At 33.2% G+C, this 24,588-nt stretch overlaps 1 protein-coding gene and 2 long non-coding RNA genes across 4 annotated transcripts in view; 1 reads left to right on the forward strand and 2 right to left on the reverse strand.

Moving 5' to 3' along the window:
• Positions 1-19,227, reverse strand: part of LOC130050809 (uncharacterized) — a 355,157-nt gene extending 335,930 nt beyond the window's left edge. For both annotated transcript variants that reach the window (XM_056151563.1, XM_056151564.1), the window contains exon 1: positions 17,540-19,227. In XM_056151563.1, coding sequence (XP_056007538.1) covers positions 17,540-18,911 — 1,372 coding nt within the window. In that variant the 5' untranslated portion in view covers positions 18,912-19,227. The remainder of the gene's footprint in view (positions 1-17,539) is intronic.
• LOC130050814 (uncharacterized) lies at positions 8,741-10,233 on the reverse strand. The gene is made up of 2 exons (XR_008799079.1): positions 9,961-10,233; positions 8,741-9,553 (listed from the first exon to the last, which is right to left on the reverse strand). It is a non-coding gene; the product is annotated as an uncharacterized LOC130050814 (long non-coding RNA).
• Positions 10,416-11,728, forward strand: LOC130050818 (uncharacterized). Its single transcript, XR_008799083.1, has 2 exons — positions 10,416-11,419; positions 11,637-11,728. It is a non-coding gene; the product is annotated as an uncharacterized LOC130050818 (long non-coding RNA).
• Positions 19,228-24,588: the final 5,361 nt, after the last annotated feature.

Here is a 24,588-nt window from a genome sequence, read left to right on the forward strand (position 1 = left end):
TCCCTGTACTATAAGTATGCAATCTTCTTTGGAACATTGCTGAACCGATTTCACAGCAATCCGAAAATCTAAATGACTTTAACTAAAGAACATTGTCTACAGTCGACACCAGCTTCCAAACCTTAAACAAATGCTTACAAAAGTCAAGATTTTGATCTGGTGAAGAACAAGAGGCCCAAGGGCAACATCGCTTACCGGACTCGCAGTGTACGCGAATGATTTTTAATTGTACCAGACATTCGGTCTGGTAAACAATCTAGCTTTACCAGACGAAAAATAATTTTACCAGACCAAATTTTCTAATATGCAAAATTCAGTCTTTGCGCTTAATGTTTCTGACTAAAAGCCTATAGGGCAAGTGAGAGTACAAAATTTGGTAGCCCAAATGAGATTTTACTAGCCCAAATGCTGTGTAGGAATGATTCAAGATGATGAGAATTTTCAAGTTTAAACATTTTTAATAAGTATAACAAACAGGTTAAGCTTTCTTTTAACTTCTAGTTCTGTCATTTCAGTCAGTATCTTCAGAATCCTCCAATTCTGATTCTTCTAGTTCTTCATAATCACTCTCATCGTACTGAAGGTAAAAAGAAGGGTATATTCACTAGCTCATTATCTTCAGAATCCCCCAATTCTGATTCTTTTACTTCTTCATAATCACTTTCATCTTAATAAAGGTAAAAACAAGCGTTAATCACTAGCTCATTCACACATTCTGAACGTCCCAGACATTATTTGTTTGAATGATGATAAAGAAAACAAAAGTATGTCAGCAAAAGTTTTGATCTCAATATAGAACACAATCATCACCAAAAAACCTAGGACTATAAGCTGGATACATTTAAAATTCTTCATGGTGAACCCCAGTGTCGGTGAATTCCGTGATAGGCATATATATAGTCATAATTCTTCCAAACTATCCGGAGGTTGTTTGTATCTGTTGCCAAATCCGTCAACGAAACCTGTCAACCTTGGTTTAGCAGAAAGTTATGGAGGTAAGTTTTGTGTCGGTCAACTTTTTCAGCAAAGTAATTGCCGTCACACAAAAATGTGATAGATAGTTTTAACAATAAGACAGTGTCTATGCAATATTTGAAGTTTCGATTGCTAAAGGATTTATTCATAGAAAAGAAGCAGAGAAAAATATTCTTCTTCGTCACTTTCGAGAGTATGTCAAGATAAGTCAGAGAACGGCAATTATTGTTTGACACAGATGTTCACGTACATTATCCTTTGACATTTTAGAAGTAATATCCGTACATGTTTTATTGATATCTTTAAATTTCAAACTTAACGGAATATAAAGTTATTTGTAATATAAGATTTTTGATCACTAGTTGCAGATTCACGTATTGCAATGTGTGTAGCGAGTGTGCCAGAGTGGCATTACAAAATTATTTTTGGAAAGTATGTTTTGACAGAGTAAGCATGACAACAAAAATACGTCAAATATAATGGACAAACGAGTGTTGAGAAAACAATAAATACTTGTTAATTTACAAATGAAATCAATTTAGACACATTTCCTTTTCTGCTTGAATGGATCATTGAAGTTAACAATACTGAAACTTTTTTATATTTCAGATTCGTGAGGATCAAATGAAGAAATTTGTGACATTAAGCATTTTTTTTAAAAATTAAAACAGTTAAACATTTGTTTGTTTTCGTCTATTTGTCCTGTACTGATATTTTGTATCATTCTTTCTTCTGGCAGTGTAATTAAAGCATTTCAAAAGAAATAGGCAGCACAACATGGTAGTTGTCAAAGTGTTTTAAGTAATAGACATCACGAAAAATGATAATTGTCAATAGTAATATCCAAACACGCAAAGTACAGATTAATGCATAATATTTATTATTTCAACTATGTATAGAGAACAGAATCTTTTTTAAAGACCTTGCAAATATTACTTAATTTTTGTTTTGAATCTTTGTACCATCATGATTATGTGAAACATTTTTGATAAAAAAAATATTGCCCCCTTTATCATTAATATCCATCACTTTTTGTAAACGAACAATTAAAACCATTTCGCCATTTCTTTACTCTAGAATTCTTATTTTATTGTTTGGGAAAGAAATTTGCTTTATGAAAACATGATTATGACTGTTAAAAACTCACCAATTACACAAAAATGGAATATATTGTATGTCAATGTAACAGGCATCACTTTTTGGACACTTGATTTAAAATGTGAATAATTAAGAAAATATGCTTTCAACTATCTTTTCCCTTTTATTCTCTGAAAAATTAGGCTTTCGTGAAATGCATGTTTACAATAAAAATGAAGTAATTCCAGGACCATTTAAAATTCCAAATAAAATTTCCTAATATCTGAGAAGGACCCTGATATATTACAGAGAACGGGTGATCAGAAAACCTTGAAACTTAAGTTCATGTGAACTAACAAGAGACCCACGGGCCTCAACAGTCACCTGAATATTAAAATCCATACGTAACCAATACAAGGAGTCCCACCTCTGGTGTGTCCAGGGGTCCGTGTTTGCCCAACTAACTATTTTGTATTGCTTGTAGGAGTTATGAGATTGATCACTGTTCGTTATCTTCACCTTGCATTCACATTTATAAGCCTCAATATGAAATGTTTTGTGCATATGTTTATGACTTTTCAAAATAATCTACCATATATTAAATGTTTTCTTAATGAAATGTTTTCTATTATTCTTTTTTTTTATTTTGATGTTTTCATATCATTGATGATAAAATTATCGCTTTTTAAAGCTGATCGGTCGCCCGAGTACTAGTGAAAAATTATCACTATATATATCCTCCCAAAGGCTATATGAAATCTAGAAAAAAAATTCCTATTCTGAATATCTAAGCTAAATTTTAACATTCAGCAAAAGTATAAAACAAGATGTGTTCTTACAACTTCAATGCCCTCATAAGTGCATACACTGATGAAATGTTTCACATAATATAATAGGTGTATTAAGATTAAAATATTAAAATATAATTATGACTAATCTGGACCCATCCTAGAATTAAAACCCTGGGTTGTGAAATTCACCATTTTTTGTTCATCTTTTTTCTGCTATTCCTTAGTATGCAGATTTTATACAGTTTTATACAGTATCAGCAAACTTACATATATAAACACTATAATACTAAGATTGGACCCACCCTGGGGTCAAAACCCCTACCCCGGGGATCATGAAATGGACAATTTTGGTAGAAGCCTTCCTGCTTTACATCTTAAGTATGGTTCCACGTAAAAATCAGGCAAAATCGCATTTTCATGATAAGTCCATGTTCACGAAATGAACCCAAACTTAGCATACTAACTCACCGTAATATGTTTGGCAAATATACAAAGTAGTTTTGATTTATTTCGCCTTGTTCCAAAATTATGGACAGATAATTATGAACATGGAGAATTCACGCTTAGTGCAAATCTATACAAAACACTACTTGTAATCCCTTTGAAATCTAAAAACAGCAAAGCAGGTGTGAAAATATATCATTATATAACATTAAACAAATAAAAAAGGCATGCTCTGAAATAAATATTATTTTTGAAAGTTTCAATATAACATTTTAAAACCTCTCTGAATGTTTCGATTTTAATGCAATTTCGGTTATCGTTCTTGAATTTAACCTCGATGATCGCTAGGGGCGCTGCTTTGTCAACACACTAAGTGCGCGGAATATGGCGGATCCAAAACTGAATGCCGTGTAGGACAATATTCCGACAGAGTGTGAACTACCCTCAAGCCTCCTCTAAAGGAAACGAATATATTTACCTTCGGAGAGTGTCAGAAATACATTGATGTATATGGCGTCACTGAAGATAGAACGTGTGTGGAGCAGCCGACAACGAAGACCGAGCAACATATCTTATATGACATGTCACCAAGTCGGCGCATTCCGGTAATTTCAAATGGTGTGATTTACATATTTAATAAGTCAAAATTCGCAATATTTATTATTCATGTTATTACTAGCATAAAAATCATAACGAATGTTGTATTATACAATGTAGCATTGTATGAGACGACTGTGTGCAGATGACACCCACTCCCTTGTTTCAAAAAGTCATACTTTCAACAGTTACGCTATGATATGTTTTAGGCCTAGGCTAGTCGACGGCATGTTTCATTTGTAATGGTCTGCAATAATAGCAGACATCTACGTATCCTCCAAAACGCCTCTTGTCTCAGATAGAAATGTAGATTATGCCTAACTGAGGATCAGTAGGAGTAGGTATCATCTCAAAAGAGTGTGGTTTTATGTACTACATGTAGATTTCAGTCAAATTTGCATATAAAAATTTAAGACATGATATAACTTTGTGAGATGCAATGTTAAGTATATAATGTGATCATATCCTTTACAAGTCACAGATAGCTAAGTGGTTATAGGTATCCGGATTAGCATGCCGGAGGTACCGGGTTCAAATCTCAGAAGGGATGGGATTTTTTTTATTCAATTTATTTTATATACACATCATTGTTTTTTCCTTCAAGGTGTTCTATATAAACACACACAAATTTTTCACAAATTTTTCAAATATTATTTCATATGTACAAAATCATTTCTTTTAGTGGTCACCATTCAGCTCTTGACAAATCGGAATTCATATTTTAAAAACATATGCATACTATTAGACATATCAAAGAAAATATTTAGGGTCTGTAGTTTTTTAAAGAATTCCATTTCATTGTAAAACAATTCATGTTAATTATATCTTGACATTTTTATTAGATATCTATTATATTACTATTTAAAGTCTGCCTCAATCTGATATGGTCATGGGGACTGGTTAATGTATGGGTTCTTGAATTTATATTTCTAATAATAATATATAAATATAACAAAGATAAAGTCATTTAGTTAATGTATATTTCTTTAAAGTTTTCATACCAGCATCATGGAGTGTCATTACCATCACTACATGCATTGGAAACCTCTGTGGTAAATACATGTAGCACATATGTACCAATGAATCTAAAGTGTAAATGTTTTATAAACCTCAAACTTGGTAGAGCAGTATAATATTATATAATAATCCTGATATACAAGCACTATATGACCCCTTCTGATAATGAGGTCAAAGTCAACCAACCCCCAACCCACCATTATAGGAAAATATTGGTCACTCAGAAACCAGACTCAAAACCTGATACAGCTGTTGCCCTGACTAATACCCGAACCTACTTGTCACTGATTTAGAATATTTGGAACACCTTCTCAATGCCATATACACGTTTCTTTAAGCATTTCTTGTTTTCAAAAGTTTTATATGCTATTTTAGTATTTTATTCTTTCTAACTACATGTATAATTTAAAAATCAATGTGTACTATGACTACTAGGCTCTGAGTCGTGTACTTTATTGAAAGTTTTTTGATATAAAATGTTCAAACATTCTCAAAAACTAGAGAAATATATATTATATACATGTATATTGAGGAGAGAAAAATAAGTAAATTCTTGTGTCCTGAAAATCAGTGTCTATCTTATTGTATTGTAGGTCTCTGCAAAACCCAAGGATATACTTAAAGTGGTAACAGGAGCAAAATCAATCAAACCAAGTGAAAGTACAAGACACTATTACAAAAGGAAAGCAAAGGAGTTCATAAATTCAATGTTGAACATCAAGACAGTCTAAAATATTGAATCCAAACAAAATATCAAAACTCTATGAAGAAATAAATGACAAATTGTCAAATAAACATGAAAGCATTCTTATATATGGTGTTTTATTCAAATTATTTCAACTGAAATTCCTAATGTACCTAAATTCGAAAGGGAAACAACTTATGAAAAAATTAAACACCAATGGGTTGAATTGTGTAATGAAGTTGTGTTGACATGCAAAAATACATGTATAATGTGATGCATCATAGAATAGCTCAAATGGTCTATTTTATGCAATTATTGGGCTCTTCACCCACCCCTTTCTGGATGGAGAAGGTAAATACACGAGTCACAAAACCTCCATTCCCACCCTTATATTTTTTTCTGGATCTGCCTCCGTTTTGTAAATATGTTCGTAACAAATATATTTCTGTGCTCATTTGTTCCTTTATCATGTTTATGCCTTGTTTGGGGTTACACTTTTAAAAAAGTATGATTTTGAAATAAAATTTTTAACCTTCAAAGAACTCTTCCGTGTACATCTTTCAGTATACAGTTTATAAAGGATCTAAACTTACAAGTTGCAACTGTTAAAAAATCTTATAGATAATGGAATGTATTGATGAAACAATTAAGAATTCATTTTCAATTCACTTTACAGACACTAATATCTACATGGATTATGTAAAACAGTTGTTTTGTCATCTGAAAGCAACCTGTAATCATACTTGGTAAAAGATAGTGCCATAGACATGATAAATGAGTCAACTTACATTTTTTAAACTACATTATTGAATTTCAAAACAATCCCATTTCTACATTACATGTATTTTCATAAAATTATATAAAGTCAATATAAACTGTCCAAATTTTACAATATTAATGACACAAATGTCTGCAGTTTCTGTTCTGATTTTATTTTTTCCTGAACAAACATATATATTATACGACTGTAAAAACGTACATTTCACTAAAAGTTTTTGTTCCACTCTTACAAAGGATTCATAAGGAAATCAAGTGCTAAAAAGTTTTATTTTAAAATTTGAGCCATATCATGTTTCTAGAATTGTTAGCCAAAGTTTAAAATGTCCAGATGCTTTGTAATAAATGTATTAAATTTCATATTACACAGAGCAAAAATGAATTCAAAATGATTTTTCAAATAAAAGATATTTTCAATGAATTATTTGGGTAAAACACAAAAGTTGATAAATTATGCCTTAATGTTTTATCATAGGATTCCCTTGAACATGTGTTCAATGTATTTTCAGTTTGTTTTTCTAAAGATATACGTTTTTAAAGAACATGGGCATTCATTCTCTTTATACTTGGGACTAAAATGGCAATCTCTTGTTATTCGAGCAACCTACAACGTACGTCGTTGACCAGCCTCACAAGAGTTGTTGATAGGTGAATTTCAAAATGAAAAACAATTGCCAACCAAGCATTTTTTCTTTAATCTGTTAATTACCCACAAACTCACAACTATCCAGCCAAAAATACTTGCAAGTTAAACTCCCCATTCAGTGCAAAATATCCTATAAAGACAGGTCTGAAAGAAATGGGTTAATGATAAACGGACTTTCGATCCCGACCCAAAATGCTATGCATCCCCATACCGAAATGAGTTATAACTAAGTTATAACTAAAGTATAACTTAATTATACCTAGGCCTTGAGGTACAAAAAAGTTATAACTAAAAAGTAACTTTTCTGGACTTAACCATTTTCATGTATAACTAAAGTGTAACTTTTTGAACTTTGTCATTTTCATGTATAACTAAAATGTAACTTTTCTGGACTGTGTCATTTTCATGTATAACTAAAATGTAACTTTTTGAACTTTGTCATTTTCATGTATAACTAAAATGTAACTTTTCTGGACTTAGCCATTTTCAAGCATATCCAATATTTATGTACCAGTTTTGGGACTTTGTCATTTGAGGGTGGGGGTTACCAATACTTTTTGACACTTTCATAGTAATTAACTGAATGTTAAAGACCTATCTCATGACCCTTTGGTCTGTGAAAATGTAGGTGGAGTCCAATCTAAACAGATGTTATTTACCTGGAGTGGCCAGGGTCTACCAAGGTGTTAATTGCTATATCCCATGACACTCTAAGAAATACAGACAAAACATGGTAGAAATCTACCTGTCCATGCTGTCTTGATATACGCAGGACCTGTCTCAGGGACCTCTGCAGAGTTTCTGTGGTCATAGTGTTTGAATAATGGTTGTATTCCTACATGTAAGGGTAGATGACACACATTCTACACCCACCCCCTCTCTCTCAGTCATTGACTCAATGAATAATTTCTGTTATAAATATAGAGGTATAAAAAATTCATGACATAAATTATTTCAATAAGTTATAAGTTTTAGAAATTATTGTGCAAATTATTGTTTGATTTCTGATTGTGTAATTTATAATACATGTATATAAAGGGGGAAAAAATACTATTGAAATTCCAGTGTTCAGAGGTCTTTTTAAAAACAATTGAATTACAAGAAAATAGCAGTTGTGGACAGGTCAATGCTATCAAAACTCTGGTATACTGGGCTTCCTCAAGATCTAAAGAATGCCTGTAGATACTGGCTGTTATTGTTATCAAAACACCTCTCTGGGGTAGCTGGAGACCAGTGTCTGCAGATGTCCCTCCACCTGAGATCTATTGTTAAATGTTTGATTGACAGGCAGTTTACAATTTTGGGGCATTATCTTAAAATTGGGTCTTTAACTGGATTGACTTCTGTAAATTTTTAGTGATTATTCACTTTCAAACACTTCAGTGAACTGTGTCATTTCTTATTTTGCCACAAAAAAGCTAGTCAGAGGGAAATTTCAATGTTGAATTTTTAAATCTTTTTCTTTTGGGGGGATGATTAAGGAATTGATTAGAAATTGCATGGAAAAATTACAAAATCCAGGATCCTTACTTATAGAATAATAAATGCATTGTACGATCAATAAAACATTCTATATATTATATTTTTAATGAACTTTATACGCTGATACAACACGTGAGAATTCAAAACACCATGTATGATGATTGTTGATCAATTACCACTAGGTGCTATTTATGGAGAATGGCAGGTCAAATTGTTTAATTGAAACGAATAATGAACTGAACACATGTATGAGATATGTCACAGTATTTATTAAAAATAAGTCCATATGGACTTCTGTTCCATGTTAAAAGAGACACTATTCATCAATTTAGGTATGCATAGTCTATCAAAATCAAATTAAGGCATATCTATAAAAACGTCTTTTCCAAAAAAGTATCAAAAAATATTTCTATATTCAAATCTCATTGGTAAATGTGACACAAAACAAGGTATGACTGTTAAATGATGTCTCTGTTCTGGACATTGAACATGTTCATGTTATATTCCTGTTCAATCCTGTTAGGAACTGTGAAAACAAAACAAAGTTTTTCATTTGTAGTCATGTCCTGTTACTTTAACAAAAGTTTCTAATCTCCCAATGAACGTTTCCTTGAATCGAATTATTTTGTTGTCTCAACCTGTTCGTCCACAAGTAGTCTTTTGAAGAAAACCACACGGACCTACTCTCCAGCTAAGGTCAAAAGGACTGCCTGTTCCTCAGATTTCAAAGGTCTTTTACATAGGCTCCAATAACAGCAACCCTGTCTGTTCCCTTTCACTGCTGTCAAACTTCAGAGCTTGGGACAACGTCAGTAGCTGCTGATGAACACTAACCGCAAATGCTATTTGGGTTTCAATATGTTGGATGCCATGGAAAAAGCATCTCAATTATCCACTACAATCCTCAAAATAGAAACAAGATGAGCACCAAAGTGGTCCAAGATCCTCAACTTTTTCTGTCAGGTGTAGGATCATATATCAAACTCTTTGTCTCATTCTGAATCTCCGTCAACATATATGATATGGTAAGAAAGCAGGTTCTTCAGCAACATCTTGAAGCAACTAAAAACAAAACAAATATTGTAAAAGTACATAAATAGCACAAATGTTTCTATATAATGTTCGGTGCAACATGTCATTTGATAGGCTATTATATATATCGATCATATAACCTATGATATCTATAAATCACAATGTGACTGATGACGTAAAAAAGAAATAAGTAAATAAATCTGCTTGACATTGCATTTAAACATTTTACAATTTGAAGTCATTTCTGAGGGGAAATAAAAATTCACAAATGAAATGTAATAAATAAAATAATGGCTACATGCCGGGCTTGTAACTTACGATTATGAATATTGGATCATTTACAAGCATCAGAATATAATGCATAAAACGAAATCTAGGAACTTGTTACCTTTCAACTACATCAACAGTTACGGTACACAATCGTAACGAAAACTAACCTGGTTAAATGATTTCTCATGAAAGGCATCGATAATCATAATGGCGACAGGGCCAGCAGTTTCACACGCCACACTTCGATTGTCGAAATTTTCTGATGAAATGTTGTCTTTTCCTTGTTGCATTCGCCAAAGGGATACTTTGAGTGTTGGATTAGACTTATCGGCATGGAAAACCTGGTAGCTACCACGTTTGTGAGGGTACATAGCTTCGGAGCAGTGACGAGTGTTTCGCTTTTATTTCAATCTTTGTTTTTAAAATGGCGCCTTCTTCGTTTACATACGGAATAACCGGAAATGTGCGAATCGGGTATTTACGTAAAAATAAAAATACGTTTGATTGTTCCTGATCAATTTCAGCAAAACTGATGAATAACTAAAAAAAATCTCACGTATATACTTTACGATTTTTAATCATTTGAAGTCATAAAGGTTTTGAATTCCTTGATTCTGGTATTTCCTCTAATCGCTGATTGGTCAAATCGGCTCCGCTCTCCATTTTCAAACAAGATAGCGTCGGTTCAAGAAGGTGAAAGTTGAAAGGTTCTATTATTACTTTGTTCAACGAACCATGTATGCCCTTATGGAGTGGATAGAGGAAGAAAAGGTCAGCATCATAACCATATCACGCATCAAAGATCCAAGAAAGGAGTTTTGCCAGTATAAAGTTGGGGATTTGGTGAAAGTCAGCTGCCATGGCTTTTCTGGCGTGCATCCCGCCAAGATCTTAGGTAGGCCTTTTCAAGCAAGTTTCTGTTTACAATATTTACACAAATTTTGTCAGAATGTATTAAGTTTATTTTAACTTGAGGATAATTAAAACTGCAGTTGGACTATACAGTCCTACATATTAGCCCTTCTTGATTCCCTCCATTTTGTTGACAAAATACATATTCTTATGTGGACAAACATTTTTAAATAATAAAAGTACGATTATGAAAATTTACATGATTTAGAAATAAGAAAATGTGTTTATAATAGTATAGAATTTCCCTTCCCTAATACTGAAAAAAATATTTATTAGGCCATATCTTTAAGAAAATATTTGCTTGCCCTCTAGGCCTCTCCCGACTAGGGATAAAAAGGGTCGAGTAGGAAAGTAGGGAGAAAATTCTTTTTTATTCACATGAAGTTAAAAAAGCTATAAATTAGATAAGAAAATTTCGGAATGAGTAATAAAAAAAATGTTAACTGGAGGTTAAAAAAGTTTTCGAGTCTTTTTTTTTTATTTTTAATAATAATAATAAAGCTTTGAAATAAATGGATTGTGATTTTCTTTTATCTTGGCTTCTTTTTCTTATTCTAGATGATGGAGCTGATGTCTGGTAGTGGGATCTACATTTATCCCAAAGATATACAAGCTTTATATAAGCCAAAAAAAAAAAAAAACAACAAGTGGAACTTTTCAGGAGGGGGAACCTAACTGGTGCAAATGAAAAGACCATTTTAAACACTATTCTTGGTAAGAGATTATAATCTAATTAATAAATTCTTTATATAACACTAATAACAAATTGTTTAACTTCGAATAAGAATAATCAGTCGCCCACATTTCTTTCAATTTGTGAAGATGTATTTAAAAGGTGAAAACAAAAAAACTTGTAATTTCTGACATCCATCTTTTAAATTGGAGAATCAATGACAGTTAGTTACTAGAGTATTTTCTTTTTTATTTAAAGACGATGCCGGGATTCAGAGGCCATTGTCAAGTTTTCGATGAGGACCAAGATTAGTTCCCAAGTCAGCCTCCAGAACATGAAACAGACCTAGCTTTTATACATTCAGTAATGATATATATATATATATATATATATATATATATATATATATATATATATATATGGGATTCCCTTCATAAGGGATTGTCCAATTTTTAATGTGATAATATGTACAAAGAGTTAGTGATGAATATTTTATTTATATTTTTGTGCCAAACTTTATAAATGATTGATTGTTTGATGTTTTCCGCCACGCTCAACAATTTTTCAGTTATCTGGTGGCACCCAGTTTTTATTGGTGGAAGAGAGAACCCAGATACAATGTACCTTGGAAGAGACCACCGACCTTCCGAAAGTAAACTGGGAAACTTTCTCACTTACCGGCGCGAGCGGGATTCGAACCCGCGCCGACAGAGGTGAGAGGCCATGTGATTTGGAGCGCGATGCTCTAACCACTCGGCCACCTTTATAAATGAAATTAATATACCAATAATAGTCGCTGTTTATAATCGGTAATGTCTTATTATCCCCATCTTTTTTGTAACTTTTCCATAACTTTTGTCGGGTATAACTTTTTTGTAACTTTTCCATAACTTTTGTCGGGTATAACTTTTATGTAACTTTCTCCATAACTTTTGTTGGGTATAACTTTTTTGTAACTTTTCCATAACTTTTGTCAGGTATAACTTTTTTGTAACTTTTCCATAAATTTTGTCAGGTATAACTTTTTTGTAACTTTTCCACAATTTTTGTTGGGTATAACTTTTTTGTAACTTTTCCATAACTTAAGTATAACTTTTTGATAACTTTTGTGAAGTATAACTTTTTTGAAGTATAACTTTTTGATAACTTTTATGCACTTGTTGTATTCATGTTGAAATAAAAGATGAGAACTTATACATGAGTATAACTTTTTTGTACCCGAGTTATAAGTAAAGTATAACTTTATTTGAAGAAGTGGTTCCAAACTCCGATAACTTAGTTATAACTTTTTTGTAACTTTTCTTAGTTACAAAGTTATAACTTAGTTATAGTTTTTTTCGGTATGGGTCGTTTCTTGCATTTACATCTATAAACATATCATTATGGTATGTAAACACATAAAGAAGATCATTTTAGATATTTATAAATATGATAATTACTAGAACATGACAAAAAAGTGTGCTTGTTGAATAGTTTGTATATAAGTAGAAGAAAATTTAAAAACATGAAAATAAATTATTTTCCCGCCATTTTTCACAATCTTCATATATTTTTTTTCCGAGTACAGTAAAAACTTTCAAAAAAAATATTGAGTAAAAATTATTCAATAGCATGTACTTCATCCGTCTAATTATAAAACTTTTTTGAAAGGGTTTGCTGTTTCGAGAAAAATGGTCTTAAAGTTGGAATGTTTTTCCGTTAGAAAATCCTTTCGTTAACTACAGGAACGGTTACCATGGTAACACATAACAAATACTCACTATGACAACAGAAATTCGTAAACAGTAGCCTTCTTCTTCATTTTATATAAGCCATTTGAAAATGTATGATCTTTTCATTTAACAAAACCTTTAAGAATATATAGCATTTTTATGAGTCAATTTTGGTCAAAACATGGGTATTCTATTTTTAGTAACACAGCTCTGTGAAGGTGCGTCATATGAAAAAATTATTATCACCGAATGATTTCCTATAAACAATGTTACTATATATATAAGTATCGGCTCGATCCCTGACGGTCGACTTATCACCCTCTGCCTGATTTTTACATGGAACCATACTTAATGCATTTAGTTAAAAACATGTGCCGTTCTAGAAAAAGAATTTTGAAAATTGGTCAATTTTGGGCAGTTTTTGTTCTGCCCCCAAGGCCCCAGGAGTGAAGAAATCCTGAAATTTACAATTTATGTCTCCCTTGTTCCAAAGATGCTTCATACCAAATTTAAAAAGAATTGGAATGGTAGTTATCAAGAAGTTAAAAATATTCAATCGCTAACGAGTGACGGACGACGCATGATGGCAGACGACAACCAATTGCAAAAAGTCATCTGACTTAACTCAGGTGACCTAATAAAGTGAGTCACTGCGTACACAAATTTCTTTAATTATTTTTGTTTTATATATATTTTTGATTTTAATTCAATTTTATATTTTTGTTTATAGCTGTCAGATTTGAATATATAGTGATATTTTGCTTCCTGTACCACAGTACATACCAACACCAGAAAAATACTGGTACACCGGTATACCGATAATACTGTGCACCCGCTAAAAATTGTATTATTCAATGAATCATATAGTGAAAATTAGCACTGCACTGCAGAAATAATTTTGAACCTTGGGTGTATATATATATATATATATATATATATATATATATATATATATATATATATAAGGGGCAAAATCAAGAGATCAATAAGAAATCTTCTTTCAAGTACGTGGCACAAATCTTTGATAAATCTACATTTAAAGTCACATGAACACTTTCATTTTGAAATAACCAGTAGAAACACTCTATCATTAGTATTTGACAACAATCACAGTGTTTTGGAGGGGGGATTCATCAAAATCTGTGAATTTACTCATTAATCAGATTTGTAAGCTATAGAACCCCTAAAATCATGAGACCTATTCAACACAGAGACTGGGTGTAATGTACATGTTAAATGTCAAACAGTACACAATGTAGATTTTGTCCACACCTGCTGCAGAAATTAACGCCATTCCACGGAAATACACAACATTTTACAGAAATACACAACATTTTACAGAAATATACAACATGTCAAAAGCCAGAGCTGTGTTGATATCACTGATATTTACATTCTTGACAGCTGCGAAAAATAATCATTTTTATCATTCTTAAATTGATAAATTTAGCTGAAGAAAACAAAAAATTCTAAACAATGATCCTGAAATTTTTCGGGGAGCATAATTAAAATTAAACACTAACTCTGATTGTAACTCACAATGTAAATAAAACTAATCACTAAATTTAATTACAACCCACACTGTAATTAAAACTAAGCACAACCTCTAATCATAACACATTGTAATTAAAACTGAACATTAATTACCACTATTTATATTCTACACTGTAATCACTACCTCTATTTATAACCTACACTGTAATTAAAACTAAACACTACCTCTAATTATAACCCACACTGTAATTAAAACTAAGCACAACCTCTAATCATAACACATTGTAATTAAAACTGAACATTAATTACCACTATTTATATCCTGCACTGTAATTAACACTAAACACTACCTCTAATTATAACCCACACTGTAATTAAAACTAAACACTACCTCTAATCATAACCCACACTGTAATTAAAACTAAACACTCTCTATAAATTTATAACCCAGACTGTAACAAGAGGTACTGTGAGCAATGCTCACCAAGAATACCCCCCGCTTACCCCAATCTCCCAAAGGGTGTTGGTAATAGGTAAAACTTCAGTATTATGATTCAAAATGTATCTAAGAACACAGGATATCCATGCGATGAAAAAAGCCATTAAAGAATTTAAATGGAAACCATATTGCTACTTCGATGTCCAGTGCGCTTGACCTTTGACCTTTTGACCCCAAAATCGACAGGTAACATCTTCATCCCATGGGTAGTCCATATGCATGATATGGTGACTGTAGGTGGAAAGGATAATGCTTTAGAGCCCGGAAACCATATTGTTACTTCGATGTCCAGTGCACTTGACCTTTGACCTTTTGACCCCAAAATCGATAGGGAACATCTTCATCCTATGGGTAGTCCATATCTATGATATGGTGACTGTAGGTGGAAAGAATAACCCTTTAGAGCCTGGAAACCATATTGCTACTTAGATGTTCAGTGCGCTTGACCTTTGACCTTTTGATCCCAAAATCGATAGGGAACATCTTCATCCCATGGGTAGTCCATATGTATGATATGGTGACTGTAGGTGGAAAGGATAATGCTTTAGAGCCCGGAAACCATTGCATCTACAGACGGACGAACAGACGGACAACCCGATTCCAGTATACCCCCCCCCCCCCACAACTTGTTGCTAAACTTTACCACTAATTATATCCCACAGTGTAATTAAAACTAAGCATTACCTCTAATTATAACCCACATTATAATTAAAATTAAACACTACCTCTAACTAAAACCCACACTGTAATTAAAAATAAACACTACCTCTATTTATAACCTATACTGTAATTAAAACTAAACACTACCTTTAATTATAACCCACACTGTAATTAAAACTAAACAATACTTCTAATTATAACCCACAGTGTAATTAAAACTAAACACAACCTTTAATTATAACCCACACTGTAATTAAAACTAAACACTACCTCTAATTATAACCTACAGTGTAATTAAAACTAAACACTACCTTTATTTATAACCCACACTGTAATTAAAACTAAACACTACCTCTAATTATAACCCACACTGTAATTAAAACTAAACACTACTTCTAATTATAACCTACAGTGTAATTGAAACTAAACACTACCTTTATTTATAACCCACACTGTAATTAAAACTAAACACTACCTTTAATTATAGCCCACACTGTAATTAAAATTAAACATTACCTCTAATTATAGCCCAGACTGTAATTAAAACTAATCACTACTTCTAATTATAACCCACACTGCAATTAAAACTAAGCACTACCTCTATAAATTTATAACCCAGACTATAATTAAAATTAAACACTACATCTATTTATAACCCACACTGTAATTAAAATAAGCACTTCCTCAAATCATAACCCACACTGTAATTAACACTAAACACTACCTCTAATTATAACCCACACTGATTAATCATGTTAATGAAAACTAAACACTAACTCTATAATTACAACACACACTGTAATTAACACTAAACTTTACCTCTATTTATAACACAAACTGTAATTAAAACCAAACACTATATCTAATTATAACCCACACTGTAATTAAAACTAAACACTACCTGTATTTATAAACCACACTATAATTAAAACTAAACACTACCTCTTATTATAACCCACACTGATTAATCATGTTAATGAAAACTAAACACTAACTCTATAATTACAACACACACTGTAATTAACACTAAACTTTACCTCTATTTATAACACAAACTGTAATTAAAACCAAACACTATATCTAATTATAACCCACACTGTAATTAAAACTAAACACTACCTGTATTTATAAACCACACTATAATTAAAACTAAACACTACCTCTTATTATAACCCACACTGTTATTAAAACTTAACACTACATCTAATTATAACCCACACTGTAATTAAAACTTAACACTACATCTAATTATAACCCACACTGATTAATCATGTTAATGAAAACTAAACACCAACTCTATAATTACAACACACACTGTAATTAACACTAAACTTTACCTCTAATTATAACCCACACTGTAATTATAAAACCAAAGACTACCTCTAAGTATAACCCACTCTGTAATTAAAACTAAACACTACCTCTAATTATAACCCACAATGTAATTAAAACTAAACACCACCTCTAATTATAGCCCACACTGCAATTAAAACTAAACACTACCTCTAATTATAACCCACACTGTAATTATAAAACCAAAGACTACCTCTAATTATAACCCACTCTGTAATTAAAACTAAACACTACCTCTAATTATAACCCACACTGTAATTAAAACTAAACACCACCTCTAATTATAGCCCACACTGCAATTAAAACTAAACACTACCTCTAATTATAACCCACACTGTAATTAAAACTAAACAATGCATCTAATCATATTCCACACTGTAATTAACATGTGTTTTTATATTGACTGATATAGTACAATAAACTACAGTACTACTAGTACTTACCAGTCAGAGAGTACCTCCTCTGTAGATATCTATATACAGACACTGTGTTGGTGTCCCCTGATCCGACCCAGAGAAGGTGAGTTTTATCATCATAGTTCAGGCTGTGTGGTCTGTTTACCCCGTGTTGTCGTGTCAGTAACAGAGACAGGAAGTGACCGTCCTTGTCAATCATCTGTACTGTGTCAGTGTAAACATCACACACCAGGATGTGTGACAGCGCGTCTGTACAGATTCCTAGTGGTGTTAGTGATGATCCTGATGGAGGTTCTGTGTAGGAGAATCGATGTCTCCCCCCGCGCTCTGTCACCACTACAACACCACATTTAGAATTAATCCAGTCAGACACAATGATATCACCGTTATTATTCTCTGTGATAAAGAGAGGACCACTATACAGCGTGTGACCTGTGTTGTCGTGTTCAATGGTCAGGATGTGTTGACCACTACTGTTGTACCGGGTTACCTTGGCTGTCTCTGTATCAGTGTTACACATCGCCACCATCAGATCTCCAGTGGACGGGGAGCAGTACACACACCGTGGATACCATGGTGATGTTCTCTGTATCAGTCTGGTGACTGTTTTATTGTCTGTACACAGTTTGTTGATGTTATAATCACTGTCTATATAAATCAGTTCACCAGAACTGTTCACTGTGTGTACTCCTGTATACCATCCTATATCTGTCACACGGTGTATAGTGTCTCCTGTTGTGTCTGTCAAGATGAGATTGTAATGAGAGACCCAGACCCGGTCTGACATCACACGAGATATGTGTAACACACGTCTAACACCTGTCACACAGACAGACGTGTGTAATACAGGTGTGGACATCAGTTTCACACACTCGTCTATTCCTACTTGTCGTTTTCCTGTTGTCATTTGGATTTCTGTGATGACACTCAATAACTGACTAGGACTGTTCTTTATCTGGGGGACACGACTGGTCTTTATAAACAAGAGGAATTGTACCGCTCTGTTTGCTGATTGTTCATATCTGTCTTCATAGTTCTGTAGGTGAACAAGTTGTCTGTTCATTTTTCTCTTCTGTTGTTGTATTCTATCAATCAATAAACCTCGGTATCTTGTTTTAACATCACATACCACAGTGTCAATCAGATCCTTCAGTCTCTGGGCTTTTGTTGACATCTGTGATTGACGGTGACAGATTTGTGGGGGACAAGTTTGGATATCAGTTTGGAGTCCTGCCAGGAGAACACGACAGTTATAGAGAGTCTCACTTCTGATGTTGTCAATGATTTCTCTGTGTTGTTGTCGCTTTGTTTGATAGACTGTTCTAAGATCCACCAGCGCGTGTGTTCTATGGTTTGTACAGCGCTTACACACGGAAAAGTTACACTGATCACAAAACATTCTGTATTTTCTGTTTGGATGTCTGACATAGGTCTCTCGTAAAGGGAAACGATTAAACTTCTCACGGTAACTCAAAACATCATGATATATGGTATCTAGATCAATGACATGCTTCTCTTTACACTGTAAACACAGATCACGTTTACATGTGTTACAGTAGAACTCAGTGTCCCCCTGACATTGAGAACACTGTCGTAGTTTACACTGTGTGGTAAAATTCCTCTCGGTATGACGAGTTATATAGAACACTACATTGTGATATTTGGTGTTATTTTCTGTAACATGTTTCTTTTTACACTGTAAACACAGATCACGTTTACATGTTTTACAGCAGAATTCGGTGTCCCCTTGACATTGAGAACATTGTCGTACTTTTAGCTGAGTGCTGGGTCCTAGTGTGTCCATGATGTGGAGAGTCGGGGTCTTTAGGAATACAATCTGAAATCAAACAAACAGTATAAAGCTAGAGGAACTGGAAAGTAGCAATCATTGAATTTACATTCATTTTTACGTAATGCATATTCCAAGAGTTACATCATTTTGGATATAAATATTCCCATCATGTAATTAATACATTTAAATAGATCTACATAATTTACTGAATAATTTTAATTGACCCCTTTTCTGCATAAACAAGAGGCACCATGACACACATCGCTCACCTGAGTCACCCTGACCCTGTTGTTGTTAAGCGGTTATTGTTTTTTTTTTCTAAGCTTTTTTTATCATATAGTAGACCCAACCTTAGCCCTAAAGGGTCATGACAAAACCAAAATTGAATTCACAAAACATAGGGATACATCGATACCAAAACGAAAATAATATGACCTTGTTATTGTGGAGAAAGTCAAGGTAACAAAGTCAAATATCATTCTTTGAAATGAAACGTCTTTCCATAGGATATCTACAAGTATGGAAAACATAAGAAAGCTCTATCTTAACTGGTATTGGGAAACATTGAGTACGTTAGGTTTTCTTAACAGTAAGCCTTTCTTTAAGGTCTTGCTAAAGGATATCTATATGTATATAGAAAACATGCAAGTTCTATCTTGAAAGGGTCAGGAAATATTAAACATGTTAGGTTTTCTTAAAGGGACACCAATATTTTCAGTCAGGGTCAAAAATAAATTTGCTATAAAAGGGTTTTATCACAAAGAATGCACATATGGAATAAGAGGGCCTTATCATTCACCATTCAGAAGTTATGAACAAAGTTAGAAATGTGGAGAGACAGACATCCAGAGAGAAAAAAAAACAATGCCCCCCCCCCACCCACACACACACACACTTTGGTAAAAAAGACATGACAAATTGAGTTCACACAACTTGGTAACATTTGCATTAGGATATGATTTAGTTTGAATCTGCTATTCCTGAAAATACTGTTTAAATAAATTTTCTGCATATTCCAATGTAAAGCTTTGATTTCCTTTTTTGGACCCACCCTACCACAAGGGCCCCTAACTTGAACAAACTTAACTGAATTCTGTTTTGGAATGACTATTTTAAAAGATATTTCTACTTCTGATGAGGGGGGGGGGTTGAACTGACCAACATGTTCACTACCATGGGATGCTTGAAAATCAATATGACTAGCCATTGCACTATTGTTTTCGAGGATAATACTTTTACAGATTTTCCCTTTATATTCGCATTTAAAACTGTGATTCTTAATTGTAGCCCTACGCTACACCTTAGAACATGACTAACTCGATGGTTCTTTTGGAAATATATCCTGTATTAACAGTATATAGCCCCAAGTAAAACTTAATTTCCTGTAGTTGTGTAGGCACCAAATTTATGGGCCGGGAATGTTGGGGGAAGTGTAACAACTAGATATTTTCAGAAAAGGTGTTCCAAAGAATTCCTTTCTTTAAAAGCACGAGAGAATTACACCGTGAGGGCTGGTGAAATTTAGAGACATGTTAATCCAATCCGGCGATGAACGAATTAAGTGGGGGGGGGGGGGGGGGTGTCATTAAAGGGGCGTGTCAACGATTTGAGCTGATTTTTTTAAAATTGTATTTTTTTCATTTTTAGTGTTTACAATGCTTAACTAACTTGAAAATGTTTCTATTTTACATAACCAAAATTTGACTATCATTTGTTGAGTTACAAGTGAGATACATCCCAGACACATAAGTTCTTGTCAGATTATTTCACACAAAACAACACATTTTCTGTATTTCATTACATGTATTTTGGAAGCCAACACAACAGGAATATACAACTTGGTAACTAATTTAAAATGAGTCTCGCTTGGGTTTTTGCACACCTCACTCATGGTTAAACTTAACCTTGTTTGAGTATGAAATTATCCCCTTACAATGTAAAATTCCCTGAGTTAGGACTTTCTAGATCTTGTTAGAGCCATTGGGTATTGAAGACTTTAAAGCAATGATACATGATAACATAAAAAAGGGTATCAGTCATCCAGAAAGCATATTGCACCTACTGCAAAACATATGTAAATATTTAATTCAAAACACAATTATAGAAAGTTGAAAGTTTGTAGTCAAAACCCTTTATATTATCATTTGAGTTTTCATGATCACACAGAGGAGCTTCATATCAAAGACATATACAGTCCTGATTGGTATTTAAAAATGACTACACACAACAAAAAGTTTTTTAAAAATAAGGAAATTATGTCGTTCGCACGATATAATAAGTCGTGCGAACGAGAAAATAAGTCATGCGAACGAGATAATTATCTCGTGTAAACGAGATATTATGCCATGCAAACGAGATATTATGTCGTGCGAACGAGATAATATCTCGTGCAAACGACATAATATTTCCCAAAATAAGAAGTAAAAAAAAATTGCATGTCCTAAATATACCACCGTATAATTCTTTATTAGAACATTTAATGTTCATGGTAACAGACACCAGTCCCGCAAAAACGCAGGCGACTTCTCCAAACTTATATAATGGGTCGGCCAATTATAATAATAAAGTCAATAAAACTCCATTTCCGCAGAAAAAAAAATGTGTTTATTCATTAATAAGAACTCGCATATCAGTTTTACTTTTCCTCCATTCCCAGAATGTCAAGGTACCCGCCACACAAATAGGGAGGGTGCGTAATCACAAAACTTTGGCATTGTGAAGATGATTTTCTTCCGACTGTGCATAAGCCGTACCTTGCTCTTTGAAGCGGTATTTACTAAAACCTACTTGGGTCATTTGAAACAAAAGGAAATATTTTAAAAGGTGTAATAATGCGATAGAAAGGTGTAATAACGCGAATCTTAGACGTAGCAACGCAAAATAAAGGTATTATAACGAAAAGAAAGGCGTGGTAACGCGAAAAAAGGCGTAATACATGTCACACGGATTTAAAAGACACAATAAAGCAAATTAAAGGTGTAAGAAAGCGAAGTTTAACACAGCCGCCCACTGACGTTTTTTTTTTCAAATTTAAAGTAAATCGTAATTTCTTGTTTAGAAAAATAGTAAACGATAGAAGAATAAATAATTTCACTCACTCTCAGCACAGACACTTGTTTCTGTATGACCTCAGAGGTCGTAAGTTATTTACAGAAACAAGTGTCTGTGACTCTCGGAAAAATAAAAAGACAAAATGTGTTTATCTATTGAATTACTTTTATTAGGGGAACTTTTTTTTTTTTACACATTTTCCAAAAATTCTTAAAATTTGAACAATTTTATCAATTTCATCTTATCAAAAAATGATAGAGAATAGTAAACATGAGTGCATAGGAGACATATTTCTTGTCCTATAAAATCTTTAAACTCTAGGGGCTTTCAGGGAATTCGCCTCGTTGATCCCCAGACCCCCTGTCTCAAAAAATTGCACCCCCTAACAGCAATTCCTGGATCCTGGATCCGCCCCTGATATAAATTTAATAGTTGTAGAACAACCATATTCATCCAGTTTTACCATTCAGCATTTGATTTCTGTCATCTATACATTTGGATTAAAATGCATTGATTTGATCTACATTAAATAAATTCTAATTATGTACATGCCGGGGGTACATGAAGCTGTACTTATGTATCTGTATACACGGTGACGTCATGCATGTTGTTGGTCACGGTGTCAAAACGTACTAAATCATTACGGTAGTATTCACGCTGTTTTATATAAATAAAAACACGTTACATAAGTTATAGTGTATTTGAATATAAAAAATAAAACATACAGCGCCCCATGATTTATATTTACCAGGTAACTTACTTTTGCGGGTCAGGGGGCATTTTGAAGAACAGTCATTTGCAGGCAGATCGTTGAATGGCTCCACCTTAGTCACGTGTACCACTAATTGAATGTTTTGTTTTAAATAAAGGACAACTCAGCGTCCTGTGAGATATCCAGTAGATCAGTTACACGTAAACAATGTCTTGTACAAACTTTTCAATGACTCTTCCGCATTCCCCAGTTCACGATAATGGCGGCTGCTTGGGTAGTTTTAGTAGGTCATTGATCCGCAACCAGGTGTGTAACTGTGTCGTGTAATCGACTGAACTCACTGAAGCGTGAGTGTGCCTATTACAATTCCATTTAAACGCCACATTTAGATTTCATAACATTGCAGATCTATACAGTTTTAAATTTATCAGAAATTTCATTTCGGTTTTTGCTAAAGACTTTGTCTGTATAGAATAATTTTGGAAAATATCATGTTTTGCAGCGGGTGTCTTGCTTTTATTTCGTGTCATTTGGGTTTTTCCATGGGTTGATAGCGGTCTTTTCCAATCAAGTCGAGAAATAAAGCAATGTTCCACGAGATCCTAGTGTCGATCCTTCAAGATTGAATATATATATTAAATACATTGATTATTAAAACACAAATATGTAGATAATAATCACAATATATGGGTGGATCCAGGAATTGTCACAGGGGAGCAATGGATGCAGAAGACACAAATACTCTATAGAACCAGGAACGCTATGAGGTTTCTGGTTTTTTTTAGAATGAAAGCACAGCGTAATTTATGGTGGTATATTTAGGATATGTGTATAACTTGTATATTCCATGCAAATTCCGAGGGTCTTTGTCACAATACTTAGCTAATCCGTGTAACTGAAATTAACAGAATTGTTTGACTTATTGCTGAAAGCATGACATCGAGTCGGTTCACGATAGACTTGATCGAGATCTGCTACCACGCTGACCCAATATGTTAGAAGTCAAATAACAAATACACGCTGACCCAATATGTTAGAAGTCAAATAACAAATACACGCTGACTCAATATGTTAGAAGTCAAACAACAAATTCAAGCGACCCGACCAAATCTGCTACAAAGCTGACCCAATATGTTAGAAGTCAAATAACAAATACACGGTGACCCAATATGTTAGAAGTCAAACAACAAATACACGCTGACACAATATGTTAGAAGTCAAACAACAGATAAACGCTGACCCAATATGTTAGAAATCAAACGACAGATAAACGCTGACCCAATATGTTAGAAGTCAAACAGCAAATACACGCGACCCCCACTAGTTCTATCCTGGCGAAAAAAACCCTTCGAATCTGCATATACAACGTATACATAGATCACTGTATCATCTATACATGTAATATACAACTTATACATAGATCACTGTATCATCTATACATGTAATATACAACTTATACATAGATCACTGTATTATCCATACATGTAATATACAACTTATACATATATCACTGTATAATAT

This window comes from Ostrea edulis, chromosome 10 (assembly GCF_947568905.1).
Source record: "Ostrea edulis chromosome 10, xbOstEdul1.1, whole genome shotgun sequence".
NCBI classification, from domain to species: domain Eukaryota; kingdom Metazoa; phylum Mollusca; class Bivalvia; order Ostreida; family Ostreidae; genus Ostrea; species Ostrea edulis.